Source organism: Somniosus microcephalus, chromosome 18 (assembly GCF_052327205.1).
Source record: "Somniosus microcephalus isolate GS21.2 chromosome 18, FLI_Smic_1.0, whole genome shotgun sequence".
In the NCBI taxonomy this organism is placed as follows: domain Eukaryota; kingdom Metazoa; phylum Chordata; class Chondrichthyes; order Squaliformes; family Somniosidae; genus Somniosus; species Somniosus microcephalus.
In genome coordinates, this window is record NC_141004.1 from 12,910,182 (window position 1) to 12,929,833 (window position 19,652).

Genomic DNA, 19,652 nt, shown 5'->3' on the forward strand with positions numbered 1-19,652 from the left:
ATGTGGAACTCACTACTACAAGGAGTGGTTGAGGCGAATAGCACAGATACATTTAAGGGGAAGTTAGATAAGTACATGAGGGAGAAAGGAATCGAAGGATATGCTGATAGGGTGAGATGAAGAGGGGTGGGAGGAGGCTCGTGTGGAGCATAAACACCGGCACCAGATGGGCCGAATGGCCTGTTTCTGTGCTGTAAATTCTATGTAGCGCTATGTAATGTAACATTTGCGTATTCCACCCACCCCCCACCCTCCCCAATGAAGTACCTTTTATAATCTATATATAAAGACTGAAAAGCTCATTCTTAACTTGTAATGCAAGCCTCAGCCTCATTTGTGGCTCTTCTCTACACTGCCTTGAGCACTTGAGTGTCTGCTTGTTGCTTGGCAGCTAGAAGTGGATGTAATATTTGAGATGCAGTCTGACTAGAGGACTATAAAGTTTGATTATTAACTTCACTGACTTACTGGTTTGACCACGTAGTTCAACATCGTATTGATTGCTCCCCTGCTTTGGTTGGACATCTTTAGCATTGAGCGTAACAAGATTCACAGAATCGTTGAAACCTACAGCACAGAAGGAGTCCATTCAGCCCATCGTGCCTGTGCCGGCTCTTTGAAAGAGCTCTCCAATTAGTCCCATTCTCCCTGCTGTTTCCCTGCAGCCCTGCAAATTTAGCCTTTACACATATATATCCAGTAACCCTTTTTGAAAGTTACTATTAAATCTGCTTCCACCGCCCTTTCAGGCAGCGCAATCCAGATCATAACAACTCGCTGCGTAAAAAATATTATCCTCATCTCCCCTCCCCCCCCCCCCCCCCGCCGGTTCTTTTGTGAACTTTTAATGTGTGTGCTCTGTTTACCAATCATCCTGCCAATGGAAACGGTTGTCTCACAATCTATGCCATCAAAAATCATTTTGACCACCTCTATTAAATCTCTTAACCTTCTCTGCGCTAAGCAGAACAATCCCAGTTTCTCTAGCCTCTCCACATAACTGAGGTTCTTCATCCCTGGTATCATTCTAGTGAATCTCCTCTGCTCTCTCTCCTAGTTCTCCTTCAAATTCATCCTTAGCTACGTCTACACCGTTGAGGGTGTGTTGTCTATTTTTCCATCCGACATGTAGAACTTTACACTTATTAGCATTAAATTTGCTCTCCCACTTGCAAGTCTTGTTCAACTCAGTCTGCAGCTTCGGAGCTGCCTCTTACAACACCAAAACCCCCTCTATTTTTGTACCATCTGCAAATTTATTGTCTTCGAAATGCCCCCCCCCCACCCCCTCTTGGTTCCAGACCCCATTTAGAGAACTGCATTTAGTTCTGGGCACCGCATCTCAGGAAGGACATAGAAACATAGAAGATAGGAGCAGGAGGAGGCCATTCGACCCCTCGAGCCTGCTCCGCCATTTAATGAGATCATGGCTGATCATCCAAATTCAGTATGCTGTCCCTGCTTTCTCCCCATATCCCTTGATCCCTTTAGCCTCAAGAAATATATCTAACTCCTTCTTGAATATATTTAATGAATTGGCCTCAACTGCCTTCTGTGGTAGAGAATTCCACAGGTTCACCACTCTCTGGGTGAAGAAATTCCTCCTCATCTCAGTCCTAAATGGCTTACCCCTTATCTTTAGACTATGACCCCTGGTTCTGAACTCCCCCGCCATCGGGAACATCCTTCCTGCATCTAGTCTGTCTAGTCCTGTTAGAATTTTATAAGTTACAATGAGATCCCCTCACATTCTTCTAAACTCCAGCGAATATAAGCCCAATCAACCCAATCTCTCCTCATACGTCATTCCTGCCATCCCAGGTATCAGTCTGGTGAATCTTCGCTGCACTCTCTCCATGGCAAGAACATCCTTCCTCAGATAAGGCGACCAAAACTGCACATGATACTCAAGGTGTGGTCTCACCAAGACCCTGTACAGCTGCAGCAAGACATCCTTGCTCCTGTATTTGAAACCTCTCACTATGAAGGCCAACATACCATTTGCCTTCTTACCCGCCTGCTGCACTTGCATGCTTACCTTCAGCGACTGGTGCACAAGGACACCCAGGTCTCGTTGCACTTTTTCTTTTCCCAATCTATTGCCGTTCAGATAATAATCTGCCTTCCTGTTTTTGCCACCGAAGTGGATAACCTCGCATTTATCCATATTATACTGCATCTGCCATGCATCTGCCCAATCACCCAACCTGTCCAAATCATACTGGAGTTTCTCTGCATCCTCCTCATATTGGCCTTGGAGATGGTGCAGCGCAGATTCACCAGAATGATACCGGGGCTGAACGGGTAAAATATATGAGCACAAGTCACACAGACTAGGCTTGTATTCCCCTGAGTATTGAAGATTAACGGGTGGACTAATTGAGGTGTTTAATTTTATTAAAGAATTTGATGGGGTAGATTAAGCGAAACTACTTCCTCTGGTGGAGGAGTCCAGAACAAGGGGACATAACCTTAAAATTAGAGCCAGGCCGTTCAGGGGTGACGTCAAGAAACATTTCTTCATACAAAGGGTAGTGGAAATCTGGAACTCTCTCAACCCCACAAAGCTGTTGTGGCTGGGGGTCAACAGAAAATTTCAAAACTGAGATTGATAGAATTTTGTTCTGCAAATGTATTAAGAGTAATGGGACCAAGGCGGGTAGATGGAGTTAAGATGCAGATCAGCCATGATCTCAATGAATAGCGGCAGGCTCGAGGGGCTAAATGGCCTCCTCCTGTTCCTGTGTTCCTATGTTACCAGTGTTAAGGTCTGCCTGATGACCAGCGATGGCAAAGATGCTCCAACTCTTTTAAAGGCATGAAGTCACCTTGCCCAGCAAGTTGCCACATAGGGACACTGCGGTTGTAGATTGTGCTTGCCAAACGCACAGTGCAATGTTTAAACTGTTGTTATTGCTTCATCGGCAGTTACTGAGATACACAGAAATACATAGAACATAAGAATTAGGAGCAGGAGTCAGCCATACAGCCCCTTGAGCCTGTTCCGCCATTCAATAAGATCATGGCTGATCTTGGACCTCAACTCCACTTTCCTGTCTGATCTCCATATTCCTTGAACCCCTTAGATTCCAAAAATCTATCGATCTCAGTCTTGAATATACTCAATGACTGAGCAACCACAGCTCTTTGGGGTAGAGAATTCCAAAGATTCACAACCCTCTGAGTGAAGAAATTCCTCCTCATCTCAGTCGTAAATGGCCGACCCCTTATCCTGAGACTATGCCCCCTAGTTCTAGACACTCCAGCCAGGAGGAACAACCTCTCAGCATCTAGCCTGTCAACCCCACTCAGAATCTTGTATGTTTGAATGAGATCACCTCTCATTCTTTTAATCTCCAGAGAGTATAGGCCCATTCTACACAATCTCTCCTCAGAGGACAACCCTCTCACCCCAGGAATCAATCTAGTGAACCTTTGTTGCACCGCCTCCAAGGCAAGTATATACTTCCTGAGATAAGGATAAACTATGCACAGTACTCCAGGTGTGGTCTCACCAAAGCCCTGTAAAGTTGTAGCAAGACTTCCTTACTCTTATACTCCAACCCCCTTGCAATAAAGGCCAACATACCATTTGAAGTTACATCACAAAGTCAGGCCATTTGGCCCAACTAGCCCGTGTCAGCGTTTACCTTCCACACGAGAAAATAGCTCCATTCCTATATACCCATCCTGTTCCTCACCTCACCCAACTACCACTCACTTGCCCGTTCTGGCAGGGGTGTTAGCGGGCAGAGACTGAGACTGAACCCACCGTCTTCCTGATCTGTACGGCTCAGGACCACAGTGTAATTACCAACAGAGGCATTAAAGAGAGACCAAGGTATATTCCTTCCGCCTGTGGAGATCCTCCATGTTAGCCAAGTACTTCATTGGCTGCAAAGTTGTTTGGGACATCCTGAGGTCATTAAAGGTGCTACATCAATGCTAGTGGAACGCGCAATGTGAGAGAGTAATGGAAGCAGATTCAATATAGAAAGACTTGCATTTCTACAGCGCCTTTCACAACCTCAGGACATCCCAAAGCGCTTTACAGCCACTTTTTGAAGTGTAGTCACTGTTGTAATGTAGGAAACACGGCAGCCAATCAGCGCACAGCAAGCTCCCACAAACAGCAATGTGATAATGATCAGATAATCTGTTTTAATTATGTTGATTGAGGGATAAATATTGGCCAGGACATCGGGGAGAACTCCCCTGCTCTTCTTCGAATAGTGCCATGGGATCTTTTACGTCTACCCGACAAGACAGGTGGTGTCTCGGTTTAACGTTTCATTTGAAAACGGCATCTCTGACAGTGCAGCACGCCTCCAGCACTGCACTGGAGTGTCAGCCTGGATTATGAGCTCTGGACTGGGACTTTCAAAAGGGAATGGGTCATATACTTAAAAGGGAAAAGTTTGCAGAGCTGTGGGGAAAGACCAGGGGAGTGGGACTACTGGGCTAACACTTTCAAAAGTGAACTATTTGCATGGCAGGGCGATATCTCCTGGCTTATGTCCTCCACACAGCTCACACTTGAGATGCAGCAGGGAAAGAATCTGCTCCCGCCTCAGCCCATCAGCTGCTGAAACCCTCATCCATGCCTTTGTTACCTCCGCACTCGATTATTCCAACACTCTCCTGGCCAGCCTCCCATCTTCCACCCTCCATATACTTGAGCTTATTCAAAACTCTGCTGCCCGTATCCTAACTCGCACCAAGTACCGCTCACCTTTCTCCCTTGTGCTCACTGACCTTCATTGACTCCCGGACCAGCAACACCTCGAATTTAAAATTCTCATCATTATGTTCAAATCTCTCCATGGCCTCGCCCATCCCTATCTCTGTAACCTCCTCCAGCCATACAACCCTCCGAGATCTCTGCACTCCTCCAATTCTGGCCTCCTGCGCATCCCCGATTTTCATCGCTCGGCCATTGGCGGCCCTGCCTTCAACCGGCTAGGGTCTAAGCTCTGGAATTCCCTCCCTAAACTTCTCCACATCTGCACCTCTCTCTCCTCATTTAAGAAGCTCCTTAAAACCTACCTCTTTGACCAAGCTTTTGGTCACCTGTCCTAATAACAAATACAACAACTTGTATTTATATAGCGCCTTTAATGTAGTAAAACGTCCCAAGGCGCTGCACAGGAGTGTTTTAAGACAAAAAATTTGACACCGAGCCACATAAGGATAAATTAGGGCAGGTGACCAAAAGCTTGGTCAAAGAGGTAGGTTTTAAGGAGCGTCTTAAAGGAGGAGAGAGGGGTAGAGAGGTGGAGAGGTTTAGGCAGGGAATTCCAGAGCTTAGGGCCCAGGCAACAGAAGGCACGGCCACCAATGGTGAAGCGATTATAATCAGGGATGCTCAAGAGGGCAGAATTAGAGGAGTGCAGATATCTCGGGGGGGGGGTTGTGAGGCTGGAGGAGATTACAGAGATAGGGAGGGGCGAGGCCATGGAGGGATTTGAAAACAAGGATGAGAATTTTGAAATCGAGGCGCTGCTTAACCGGGAGCCAGTGTAGGTCAGCGAGCACAGGGGTGATGGGCGAACGGGACTTGGTGCGAGTTAGGACACGGGCAGCAGAGTTTTGGATGACCTCAAATTTACGTAGGGTGGAATGTGGGAGGCCAGCCAGGAGTGCGTTGGAATTGTCAAGTCCAGAGGCAACAAAGGCACGGATGAGGGTTTCAGCAGCGTAAGAGCTGAGGCAAGGGCGGAGACGGGCGATGTTACGTGCTTATGTGGCTCGGCGTCGAACGTTAGCCTGATTACGCTCCTGTGACGCGCCTTGGGACGTTTTACTACGTTAAAGGCACTGGATAAAGACAAGTTGTTGCCACATTTAGCATAATCTACCCAGAGACAACAGTTTGCAGAGTCTTAAGAAGCGAATAGAAAAAAAAGAAACAGGATGCTCTTTGGAACTGCATCGTGAGCTTGAATAGCAGAAAGGAGCGAGAAAGGTGGATATCCTAGATCGACTGTGCAAGAGCTGGAGGGCAAAGAGACCAGCTCAACAGGTTCTTGCCCTTCTCCATAAATAAAGGCAAATGTGAGAAGTCACACAACACCAGGTTATAGTCCAACAGCTTTATTTGAAATCACAAGCTTTCGGAGCCTTCATCAGGTGAAGTGAAGAGATGCATATAGGCACAGCATATAGGTGATAAAGGGCAGTTAGAAAGATTACCTGTAATCATCTGGCAGTGTTCTCTGACTATATATGCTGTGCCTATATGCATCTCTTCACTTCACCTGACGAAGGAGCAGCGCTCCGAAAGCTTGTGATTTCAAATAAAGCTGTTGAACTATAACCTGGTGTTGTGTGACTTCTCACATTTGTCCACCCCAGTCCAACACCGGCATTTCCACATCATAAATAAAGGTGTTCCTCGTGAAAGAGTGCACTGACCATGGCTGAATTGGGCGGGCCCGGCTGAGCGTTTTTCAACCTCCCATTAGCTTTCGCAGCAGCCTCCAGTGACAACTGTTATTTCCCGGACGAGTTTGGACATTTTGGGTGAGCTGGCACCGCTGGTGGGCCTCCGTGGCAGCGGGCGGCTTATGGGTAAATCGCTGGCGCAGTGGCGGTGACTTTCTGCCCGCTGGTGTCGGTGGACAGCAAATTGCAGGCACATAAAAAACTGGCGGTTTTCAGACAGGTCACGAGCTGCGTACAAACCCCACCTGTAATGTGCAGCCTTATAAAGTTCCGCCCTTTGCCCGCTGAATCCCGCTCACCCATCGCTCTTGTCTCGGATGACCGACACCGGCTCCCTCTCCCCCTAGTTCATTGACTTTGAAATCCTCATCTTCAGCTTCAACTCCATCCCTGGCTTTGGCCCACCTTAGCTCTGCAATCTCCACCAGGCTTACATTTGCTCCCAAGTGGTTAACACCCTTCTGTTTACTGAGTCACAGTCAATTCGTAAAGACAATTGGCACATCACAAGGTTACTGTACTGGTTTTGTACAGTCACTTTGCAAAGCGTGTTCCTGTGCAACATCTCGACTGCCCTAGAAACAAGGGCATCGCCTCTTTAAAATCCCAAAGAAAACCACATCCGGGAGGGCAGAAAATCCAGCAAGGTTGTGACCTGGCCTTTGGTGCCAAAAGAGGTGACTCTCTTGATTTAAACGAAACAGACGCTTCAGGTTTGATTGTCCGCTTAAGCTGAGGATGGGGACTGAGCGTCAGAGGTTTATTCACAGTGAATTTCTAAAATTAGTACTTTAGGCTCCCAAAAGTCTCACATGGCTAGTGTAAGTCCCCAATAAGAAGGAGCTTCTTAAAGCATCCTTCCACATGCCAAATAAACATACAGTCCCGTTCCTGTCAGCATCAGCCAGACCTTATTTCTGCTGCAGTTGTAACCAGGAGTCAAATCGATGTGTGATTTGGTTCCCAACTGCCGCTGTAAAAAGTCACCATTCTGTAAGAGGCAATGTTTAAATACAACCCGACCTCTTTGGTGAGTTTCTAAAAGTCAGCAACACAACCTGCATTTATATAGCACCTTGAACGCAGTAAACCGTCCTTCAAGGCACTTCACAGCAGCGTTATCAAACAAAATTTGACACCGAGCTACAAAAGAAGATATTAGTTCAGGAAGGTCAACGAGGACGGTTTTAAGGAGCGTCTTAAAGGAGGAGAGAGAGGTGGCGAGGTTTGGGGAGGGAACTCCAGAGCTTAGGGGCCCCGGCAGCTGAAGGCACGGCCGCCAATGGTGGAGCGGTGAATAGTAGCAATCTGGGACTCTCTCCCCCCAAAAAGCTGTGGATGCCAGGGGGTCAATTGGAGCTTTCAAGGCTGAGATCGATAGATTTTTGTTAGCTAAGGGTATCAAGAGGTATGGAGCACAGGCGGGTAAATGGAGTTGAGGTGTAGATCAGCCACGATCTAACTGAATGGCGGAGCATGCCCGAAGGGCTGAATGACCTCCTCCTGTTCCTATGCTAATAAATAAATTACAGCTCTATAAAGTAAATGTTCCTCTCTTTAATGCCTCTTTAATCTACCACCCATTATGTATACACAAGTCATTGTTCTGTGTCCAATAATAATCAAAGTGTTTTTTTTCTGCTGAGTCTTTGAAGCTCTACTTTGTCGAAGCGTTTCCTACAACATTGTGACATTTTCTATGCAAATCTTGGGCTTCCAAAACCTACCAGCGCTTCAGGAGAAAAAAACTGCATTGTCCAAAAACCCAGCTGGATAAAGTTCTTTCTCTTTCTGTTTTGAACCACACTTCAGCCGTGCTCAGATTTAAAACTGATTGCTGATCGTTTGGATTTATTTTCATTCAATTTTCACTCCAACAGACTAATCAACCCACCCAACAACAACAACAACAACTTGGATTTATATAGTGCCTTTAACGTATAAAATGTCCCAAGGCGCTTCACAGGTGTATTTTAAGCTATAACATTTGGCACTGAGCCACATAAGGATAAATTAGGGCAGGTGACCAAAAGCTTGGTCAAAGAGGTAGGTTTTAAGGAGGGTCTTAAAGGAGGAGAGAGAGGTAGCGAGGCGGAGAGGTTTAGATAGGGAATTCCAGAGCTTAGGGCCCAGACAACAGGAGGCACGGCCACCAAAGGTTGAGCGATTATAATCAGGGATGCTCAAGAGGGCAGAATTAGAGGAGCGCAGATATCTCGGGGGGTTGTGGGGCTGAAGGGGATTACAGAGATAGGGAGGGGCGAGGCCATGGAGGGATTTCAAAACAAGGATGAGAATTTTGAAATCGAGGCGCTGCTTAACCGGGAGCACAGGGGAGATGGGTGAACTATTCTTAGTGAGAGCAAAATCTCAGGAAATGTGGGTTACATTTCCCTCTTGTCTATAAAGGTTGAAGCAACAGTTTTAGCAAAAGACTGGAGAACCCTGGGCTTAATGGCCCGGAAAGGAGGCGCCCAAGAGGCGATCGTTTAGAACTATATAACATAGTTATGGGAATGGATAAGATACATTAAATTGCGACAAGGGTTACAGGTTCAAGCTAGCAAAAGTTACATTCTGGACTGATACCAGGAAGCTCTTCCATTAGAAGGTTCGAAATGCATGAGCCGTGGCTCAGTGGGTAGCACTTCAAACTTCTGTGTAGAAGGTTGTGGGCTTCAAGTCCCACTCCAGATAACTTGAGCACAAAAATGGGAGGTGCCGTCTTTCAGATGAGACGTTAAACTGAGGCCCCATCTGCTCTCTCAGGTGGACGTACAAGATCTCACAGCAATATTCGAAGAAGAGCAGGGGAGTTCTTCCCCGTGTCCCGGCCAATATTTATCCCTCAACCAACATCACGATTATCTGGTCATTATCACATTGCTGTTTGTGGGACCTTGCTGTGCACAAATTGGCTGCCGCGTTCCCTACATGACAGCAGTGACTACACTTCAAAAAGTATTTCATTGGCTGTAAAGCTCTTTGGGACGTCCTGAGGTCATGAAAGACCTTATAGAAATCCAAGCCTTTTTCTCTTTCTGTCTTTTCTGGATAGAGTGGTGATGTAAACCCTGGAATCAATTAAGAAACAGTGAGATGCTACAATGGATTTCCTGGATGGATGAATTTAGATGGGCGAAGTGGCCTTCCTCAGCTGTAACTATCTTATCTAAAGAATTTTTATTTAACTTTCTTGGCAAAGAGCCAAAAGGTGAGATGAGGAGAATTTATTTTACACAGCGAGTTGTTGTGATCTGGAACACCCTGCCTGAAAGGGTGGTGGCAGCAGATTGAATAGTGACTTTCAAAAGGGAATTGGATAAATACGTGAAAAGGAAAAATTTGCAGGGCTACGGGGAAAGAGCAAGGGGAGTGGGTCTAATTGGAGAGCTCTTTCAAAGAGCCGGCACGGGCATGATGGGTCGAATGGCCTCCTCCTGTGCTGTAAGATTCTATGAACTTTACACAAGCATCGCTTCACTCTTCTGTGCCCCTTCCAGCTCAATGCGGAGATAACATCTGTCATCATTTCTAGAACTTTTGCTCATTTCCAGCCCCGTATCAAACAGTATAAAACTCTTTATAACACTTAAATTACATTTCTGAAGGTTCAGATATTTAACTGGTAAAAAAGATTAAGGTGAAAACTGTTAAAAATTGTTAAGGTTCTTGACCTATTGAGCCTTTTAGACCCAGTATTGTCATCGACAAATTAAGACATTCTGCCGTCTGTCCTTTGCGATTTTAACTATATTTAAAAAAAATTAAACTAAGAGGAATCCCAGAAAATGGAACAGAATAAAACTGAAAATTGAACTGTGCAAGGGCAGGTGTAAACCAGATAGGGTGGGGATCAGTTTCCTGAGAATTAATCTGTTAGCAAACCAGGTGCAGAACTCCCTTGCTCTTACATGACAACAGCAACAACACTTCAAATGTACTTCACTGACTGTAAAACATAGAAGATAGGAGCAGGAGTAGGCCATTCGGCCCCTCGAGCTTGAGGTCGTGAAAACCGCGATATAAATGCAAGTCTTTCTTCCTTTATGTTTACCCAACATCGCTGAATGGGTTTATTTTCCAGTATCTGAGTTTTAGGAGATGTCATAGTTGAGTTGGCATATGCAGTCCAGCTATACGCCGCCAACATGTGATAATGAGCGGGTAATCTGATTTAGTGATAAATATCAGCCAGGACACCGGGGAGAACTCCCCTGCTCTTCTTTGAAATAGTGCCGTAGGATCTTTTACGTCCACCTGAGAGAACAGACAGGGCCTCGGTTTAATGTCTTCACTCGAAAGACGGCACCTCCGACAGTGCAGCACTCCCTCAGCACTGCACTGGGAGTGGCAGCCTAGGTTTTTGCGCTCAAGTCTCTGAGAAGTGGGACTTGAACCCATAACTTTCATGACTCAGAGACAAAGAGTTCTAACCACTGAGCCATGGCTGACACTGGTATGGAGCTCTGTCGCGGTACCATAAAACCACATCCAGCCTTGTAACCTACATTCCATCATTCTCACAGTATCAGGTTTAGGGATAGGGAGAAAAAAAATCAACAAAGACTTGCATTTATATAGCGCCTTTCACGACCACCAGACGTTTCAAAGTGCTTTACAGCCAATGAAGTATAGTCACTGTTGTAATGTGGGAAACGCGGCAGCCAATTTGCGTGCAGCAAGCTCCCACAAACAACAATGTGATAATGACCAGATAATCTGTTTCTTTAGTGATGTTGATTGAGGGATAAATATTGGCGGGGACACCGGTGATCACTCCCCTGCTCATCTTCGAAATAGTGCCATGGGATCTTTTACATCCAGCTGAGAGAGACGGGGCCTCGGTTTAACGTCTCATCCGAAAGACGGCAGCACCTCTGACAGTGCGGCACTCCCTCAGTACTGCACTGGGAGTGTCAGCCTAGCTTTATGTGCTCAAGTCCCTGGAGTGGGACTCAAACCCACAATTTTCTGACTCCGAGGTGAGAGTGCTACACACTGAGCCACAGCTGACAGTACTGTGTTGCAGAGTGTGATCCCGAAAAGAAACACTAGTGGAAAAAAATTGAAAACGGTGTTTGACTTACTCAGACGCTGTAAATTCCCAAGCCCTTAATATCAACAGACTGTACAACAGAAATGACAATCCCAAAACGCTGGTAAAGTCCAGTGAGATCGGAATCCCATGTAACAAGAGCTGAACTTGACTTATTCAGGCATTGTAAGTCAGTGGCCACCTTCGGTTGCTTGAATGAGCAGTTCATCATAACAATACACTAATGCACATAAGCTGGCAAAAAAAAAGCCAGAGAGATCGAGAGAGAGAAATGAAACGCAAAGGATGGGGAAAATACATTAGAGCGAGAGGGAAGCAGGAACTAAACAGTGCATTCAAGGTAATGTAATCAGTTAATGCCTCACGTTTTCTTGAAAATCCCACCCATGATGGTTCCGACAAGGACGCAAAAGTTCTGTGCAAAGAATACCCAGGTGATCTGTTGCAGGCTGGAGTGGGTCTGGCAGCGGAGGTCGAGCAAGGTGGGACCGAGAAAAGCCATGCAGAGCCCGAAGGAGCAGAACGCGCTCCAGAGAGTCAGGGTGGGCTGCAGATTACGCTTGAAGAGTCCCCAACGCCGGTCGTCCAACATCTCGGAGCCAGAGAGGGACAGAGGCAATTCAACTCAACTAAAACTCAACTGAAGTTAACTAAAACTCAACTAAACTCAATTCAGCAGCAACACACTGGCAGAACTGGCAAGTGCCCGCTTGGCACGGAATCTTGGTCACAAGCAGGAGAGCGCGGCGCTGTCTTGGGCAGTTCGACACAGGATCTGCACAGAGGTCCAGGCTCCACCTCTTTAAAAGGCGGTTCCGAGTACACGAGTCCTCCGTCTTATATACTCTCCCTTGAGCAGGTAATTAACTCTTTACACACACATACACACCACCCCCCACTGCACCATTCAGGATGAACTTTGCGCCGTTGCATCGCAATTTGGCCCCCTGGGAGAGGTGTTGGAAGTAATGGTTTACCCGCTGCGGAGGAGGGAGTCAGCCGAGCGGCGTTTCTCAGTGCAGCGTTGGGCAAGGGTTCAAAGTTGTCTCGCAAAAGTTTTCTTAAAATATTAGCAAGTTGGGTTAAACACAAGAGTAATAGTTAATGTTTCTTCATGCTGTACATCAGAAAAGTGGTAAAAGGGCAAGTTATGGATTGATGCCAGGGTGAGTTTATTTCTCACAGAGATGGTGAATGGGCTCCAAGTAAGGGAGTGGAGTCATTCACGGGTCAGGCACTACGGTATTAAATCAGGTGTCAGTCGTGGCTCAGTAGGTAGCGCTGTGAGTCAGAAGGTTGTGGGTTCAAGTCCCACTCCAGTGACTTGAGCACAACAATCTAGGCTGACGCTCCCAGTGCAGTGCTGAGGGAGCGCTGCACCGTCGGAGGTGCCGTCTCTCCGATGCCCTCTCCTCATTAACTTAGCCCTCTCAGCTAAGTGTGGTAAACCACTGTATTGTATATTGCCACCTCTGGGTGGCGCTGTGTATGGAGGCATGCCTCAGCTGACTCCACCCACCACTGTGTGGGTTTCGTTCAGACTTGTTCAGTCACTCACGAAGAAGCATGGTCTCTTCTTAGCTAATAAAAGCCTTATTCATCTCTTCTTTCGACTCATCATCTCTTCTTCGACTCATCACCTTTTATGAAGTAATTGATAAGCGTATCAATTTTATTAGCTAAAAGTTAAATGGCGACACCTGAGGAGCAACAACAGCAACGGATACAGCAGACATTGCTGAGAGCCCTCAGACCACCACGCCTGGACCTCGACCCTCAAGATGTGGGTGCATCAGCCAAGTTTGAACACTGGCTGAGCTGCTTTGAATCCTTCCTCGCAATCTCACAGGTTACAGAGGAGGATCACAAACTGAAAATTTTGACCGCCCAGGTGAGCCATCAAGTATATATGCTAATCCGGGACTCTAATACGTACGTGGCGGCCCTCGAGCTACTAAAAGGGCAATATACGCGCCCAGTGAACACAATTTACGCCCGACACCTCTTGGGATCCCGCAGGCAGCAACCGGGAGAATCGGTAGGGGCATTTGCACGGGCGCTACTGGCACTCTGCAGAGACTGCGATTGTAAAGCGGTAACGGCTGTGGAGCACGCGCAGGGACTCGCCTGTGATGCCTTCGTCAGGGGCCTCCAGTCAGACCACACCCGGCAGAGACTGCTAGAAAGCAAGGAACCCGACCTGAAGACGGCCATTGCCCTTGCGCTCTCGTTAGAGGAGGCCCACTGAAACCTCGAGGCATACCCCCGTAACGGCGCCGAGACATGGCAATCGAAACCGTGGGACACGGGACCGCCGCCCCCGGCACCAACCGCTGCAGCGACCCAACCGAGACAGCAGCCTCCGGTAAGAACTGCTTCGATGCCCAGTAACCAGGCCCAAAAATGCTATTTCTGTGGCCAGTTAAAACATCCCAGAGTGCACTGCCCAGTTAAGACAGCTACCTGCTCGGGCTGCGGGAAGAAAGGCCATTACGCTAACGCCTGCAAGGGGAAGCCAGCCAGCAGCGCAGCGTGCGGGCCGTGGGAGCAGCCATCTTATCCGCCATTTTGTGTACCCCCGGCCGCATGGCATCCGCCGCCATCGTATCCAACGCACTCAACCGCCATTTCGTCACCGGAACCGACCACCGTCTCGGCGGATGACTATAGTGACTCACTAAGCCACATACTGGCCTCCGTGATGCTGGATCAAGGCCACCCTCACCATCTATCCAGCTCCATGATGGATATCGCGGTAAACGGCCGCGCCACCAGTTGCCTGATCGACAGCGGGAGCACAGAGAGTTTCGTCCACCCCGACACGGTACGTAGCCACTCCCTCACGATTCTGCCAACGCACCATCGCATTTCTATGGCGTCCAAGTCCCAGTCAATGGACATCAGCGGCTACTGTGTGGTGACCCTGTCAGTAGGGGGCACTGAATATCAAAATTTTAAACTGCTAGTCCTGCCCCGTCTTTGCGCTGCCGTCCTGCTAGGGTTGGATTTTCAGTGCCACCTTAAGAGTGTCACACTAGCATACGGTGGACCCCTCCCCCCACTCACAGTCTGCAACCAACAACTTTTAAATCGCCCGCTGCAAACCACCTGCAGCCTTTCCACATTAAAAGTCCCCCCCCCTCCCCTGTTCGCTAACCTCACCCGCGACTGTAAACCCATCGCTACCAAAAGCAGGCGGTACAGTGCCGGGGACAGAGCTTTTATCAGCTCTGAGGTGGAGCGGCTCTTGAAGGAGGGCATTATCGAAGGTAGCACTAGCCCCTGGCGAGCCCAGGTTGTAGTCGTTAAAACCACTGCAAAACGCCGCATGGTAATCGACTACAGCCAAACCATAAACCGGTACACCCAGCTGGACGCGTACCCCCTCCCTCGCATATCTGATATGGTCAATCAGATTGCGCAATACAAAGTATTCTCCACCATCGACCTTAAGTCAGCGTACCACCAGCTGCCCATCCGCCATGAGGACCGCCAGTATACTGCCTTCGAGGCAAACGGCCGCCTCTACCACTTCCTTAGGGTCCCCTTCGGCGTCACCAACGGGGTTTCGGTCTTCCAAAGGGAGATGGACCGAATGGTTGACCAGAACGCGCTGCGGGCAACCTTCCCCTATTTGGATAACGTCACCATCTGCGGCCACGACCAGCAGGACCACGACGTTAATCTAGCAAATTTCCTCCGTACGGCCCAACGGCTGAACCTAACGTACAATAAGGAAAAATGTATGTTTCACACCAAGCGCCTGGCCATCCTCGGCTGCGTGGTGGAGAACGGAGTCATCGGGCCCGACCCCGACAGAATGCGCCCCCTAATGGAGCTACCCCTTCCCCACTGCCAAAAAGCACTGAAGAGATGCCTGGGGTTTTTCTCCTACTACGCCCAGTGGGTGCCCCTCTATGCAGACAAAGCCAGGCCCCTCATCAAAGCCACCTCCTTCCCCCTGACACCAGAGGCGTGTGCAGCCTTCACTCTTATCAAGAACGATATCGCGAAGGCCGCAATGCATGCGGTGGATGAGTCCATCCCCTTCCAAGTGGAGAGCGATGCCTCCGACTTCGCCCTAGCCGCGACCCTTAACCAGGCGGGCAGACCCGTGGCCTTTTTCTCAAGGACCCTCCAGGGCCCCGAGACGAGACACTCCTCCGTCGAAAAGGAGGCCCAGGCTATTGTAGAAGCGGTGCGTCACTGGAGGCATTACCTGGCCGGGAAACGATTTACCCTGCTCACTGACCAGCGTTCAGTAGCTTTTATGTTTAATAATAAGCAGAGGGGTAAAATCAAGAACGACAAGATCTTGAGGTGGAGAATCGAACTCTCCACCTACAATTATGATATCTTGTATCGGCCAGGGAAACTCAATGAGCCCCCAGATGCCCTATCACGTGGTACATGCGCCAACGCGCAGAGTGATAGGCTGCAGTCCCTCCACAATGACCTCTGCCACCCGGGGGTCACCAGGTTTTTCCATTTTATCAAATCCCGTAACCTGCCCTACTCCATCGAGGAGGTCAGGACCATGACCAAGAGCTGCCAAATCTGCGCCGAGTGCAAACCGCACTTCTATAGGCCGGACAGAGCAAGCCTGATCAAGGCCACCCGCCCCTTCGAACGCCTGAGCGTCGATTTTAAAGGGCCCCTCCCCTCCGCTGACCGCAATGTGTACTTCCTCAACATAGTTGATGAGTACTCCCGTTTCCCCTTTGCCATCCCTTGCCCAGACATGACCAGTACCACGGTCATCAAGTGTCTGAATGACATCTTCGCTCTGTTCGGGTTCCCCAGCTATATACATAGCGACAGGGGCTCATCGTTCATGAGCGACGAACTTCGGCAGTACCTGCTAACAAGAGGTATCGCCACGAGCAGGACCACCAGTTACAACCCCCGGGGGAACGGCCAGGTGGAAAGGGAGAACGCGACGGTTTGGAAGGCAGTCCTCTTAGCACTAAAATCTAAGGGCCTTCCGACCTCCCGCTGGCAGGAGGTCCTCCCTGCAGCGCTTCACTCCATTCGGTCACTGCTTTGTACTGCCACTAATGCGACCCCTCATGAGAAAATGTTCGTTTTCCCCCGGAAGTCTACATCGGGAACCTCGCTACCGGCATGGTTGACTTCTCCTGGGCCCGTCCTACTGCGGAGGCACGTGAGGACGCATAAAACGGACCCCCTGGTCGAGCGGGTGCACCTCCTACACGCCAACCCCCAGTATGCCTGGGTGACATACCCAGACGGGCGGGAGGACACGGTCTCCATACGAGATCTCGCACCCTCGGGTACCCCTGAATTACCACCGTTATCCCCCTTACCACCGTTATCCCCCTTACCACTGTTATCCCCCACCACCCCTCCCAACCCAACCCCTGCAGACGGCATGCCAAAGCCCCAGGAATCTTCGCCAACCACCCAGACACCAGACCCGACGTCGGATGCTGCAACACCACCGCCGCCACCACGACGATCAGGACGTCAGACAAGGCCTCCTGATAGACTTAACTTGTAGTACCCTTCACCCCGCCGGACTTCACATTAAACAAGGGGTGAATGTGGTAAACCACTGTATTGTATATTGCCACCTCTGGGTGGCGCTGTGTATGGAGGCATGCCTCAGCTGACTCCACCCACCACTGTGTGGGTTTCGTTCAGACTTGTTCAGTCACTCACGAAGAAGCATGGTCTCTTCTTAGCTAATAAAAGCCTTATTCATCTCTTCTTTCGACTCATCATCTCTTCTTCGACTCATCACCTTTTATGAAGTAATTGATAAGCGTATCACTAAGTTAAAGGCCTCATGGCTCTAATTCGAAGACAAGCAGGAGAGTTCTCCCCGGTGTCCTGGCCATTATTTATTCCTCAACCAACATCATTAAAGCAGATTATCTGCTCATTATTAGATTGGTGTTTGTGGGACCTTGCTGTGCGCAAATTGACGGCTGTGGTTCCTAGATTTCAACAGTGATCACACTTCATTGGCTGTAAAGCGCTTTGGGATGTCCTGAGGTAGTGAAAGGCACTATATAAATGCAAATTCTTTCTTATATGAAAGGATGAGCATGATAGAGGAGTTATTTTTCCTTGCGACTTTTATTTTACATTAAAAATGCTATATAGTTGTTGTTTACTGTCCTCCCTCATCTGCACTTATCTCCAGCTGTTGTTTTAAATAATATGTCAACTACACACACCATTGCAAATGTAATTTTCATTTCATATAATTTTCATTTTCCCGTTTCCCACATTACAACAGCGACTACACTTCAAAAAGTACCTAATCGTGAAAGGTGCTATATAAATGCAAGTCTTTCTTTTTATTATGTGTAACAATTGGGTTCCTTCGAACCCTCCAGGGTTCTCCTCTCTGCTCCAAGTCCTGGGAAGGCGCGGTCTCGTGCTGGGTCCTGGCTCAACAGGCAAATGCACGGCCTCCAGTATCTCACCCAAGAGGCCCATGCTCCATGTGGAATTCTCGGCCGCAACACAGAGCTCGTAAATTCTACTTTTTAAAAAACACAACAGATAGATGTTTGATAAGGAGGAATATTAAAGTATAAGTGGAGCGGATAGGATAGCGGGATTTAGACCAGCGCAGTCTCGATGGACTGTGACAATTTATGATTCGCTGTGTGAGCATTGGCAGGGCACCCGACTGTGGAGGGCATCTCCACCAAGAGTGATCTTGTTCTCACCTGATGTTCACATAAGTAGGCTTCCCATTAGAGGACACTGTGCAGTGATCATGACAGGGAACCCTGGCTGGTTTTACTCCTGAGTAAATAATAAACAAATGCTGAACCTTTATAAAGCACTGGTTAGGCCACAACTGGAGTACTGCGTCCAGTTCTGGTCACCACACTTTAGGAAGGATGTGAAGGCCCTTGAGAGGGTGCAGAGGAGATTTACCAGAATGGTTCTGGGGATGGGGTTTCTTAGCTACAAGGACAGGTTGGAGAAGCTGGATTTGTTTTCATTAGAGTAAAGGAGGTTGAGGGGTGATTTGATAGAGGTGTACAAGATTATGACGGGTTTGGATAGGCTAGACGGGGAAAGGCTGTTCCCACTAGTTGATGGTACAAGGACTAGGGGACACAGATTTAAGGTTTTGAGCAAGAGATACAGGGGGGAATTGAGGAAAAACTTTTTTACGCAGCGAGTGGTGAGGACCTGGAACTCGCTGCTGGCGGAAGTGGTGGAAGCGGAGACACTCAATGTTTTCAAGGGGAGACTGGATAGGCACTTGAGGGAAATAAATTTGCAGGGCTACGGGGATAGAGCGGGACTGATTGGATTGCTCTACAGATAGCCAGCATGGGACTCGATGGGCAGAATGGCCTCCTTCTGTGCCATTATGATTCTATGATAATACAATTCTGCTATCACTATTGCATCTGATTGTTTCCTGTTTCCACTAGAATGGGAACAGTGCAGAAGAATAGAAATCATTCTATTGTGTCTGTAGCTTGGTGCAAATTCACACTGGGGAAAAAACAACCAGAAAATACCAGCAAAAATACAGGAAATGTTATGTTGCGTGCTGGAAATGTCTGATCAAGGTATGAATGCAATAGCCTTGACAATAGAAGAATATTGACTGGATGTACTGAATGCTAAAGCAGGCGCTGTTACTGGTACTGGTCTCAGGTGATGTAGTTGGGACATGTCACTCAAAGCGAGCTTCACCACCAAGAAATTGATAAAGAAAGGGAAAATAGAATATGAGAGTAAATTAGCGAGAGACATGGGGTCGATTTTAACTCAGGTGTGGGGAATTGTCGGGTTCCCCGAATTTGGTGTTTCCCACACGAATCTAAATGGGTCTGTGAGATTGATGCAATTTTAACTCGATTGGCCAATTGATTTCCAACGTGTGGGAACCCTTGGCAAATGAGTATTTCCAGTCAGAAAGTCGCATAATATGACGTCATTATTGCTGCTGCATTTAGGGTCTGCAACAAGCCTTGCTTCTTCTGCAGGCTGCCAACCTTTTGGCATTTGCTGATACACTGAGCTGGAAGCAGAATGGCAAGAGAAAGACCGAGGTCTGCTCCCCGTTTTGACGACGTTGCCCTGCAGGCTTTAGTGGAGGGAGCAAGAGCTCACAAGGAGGTGCTCTTCCCTTCATCAGGGAGGAAGA

At 48.2% G+C, this 19,652-nt stretch overlaps 1 protein-coding gene across 1 annotated transcript in view; it reads right to left on the reverse strand.

The window, feature by feature from the left end:
- The window catches only part of slc60a1a (solute carrier family 60 member 1a), a 62,618-nt gene extending 50,301 nt beyond the window's left edge, over window positions 1-12,317 (reverse strand). Inside the window, exon 1 of the mRNA XM_086011050.1 lies at window positions 11,869-12,317. Coding sequence (XP_085867176.1) covers window positions 11,869-12,095 — 227 coding nt within the window. The 5' untranslated portion in view covers window positions 12,096-12,317. The remainder of the gene's footprint in view (window positions 1-11,868) is intronic.
- Between the last annotated feature and the right edge of the window lie 7,335 nt (window positions 12,318-19,652).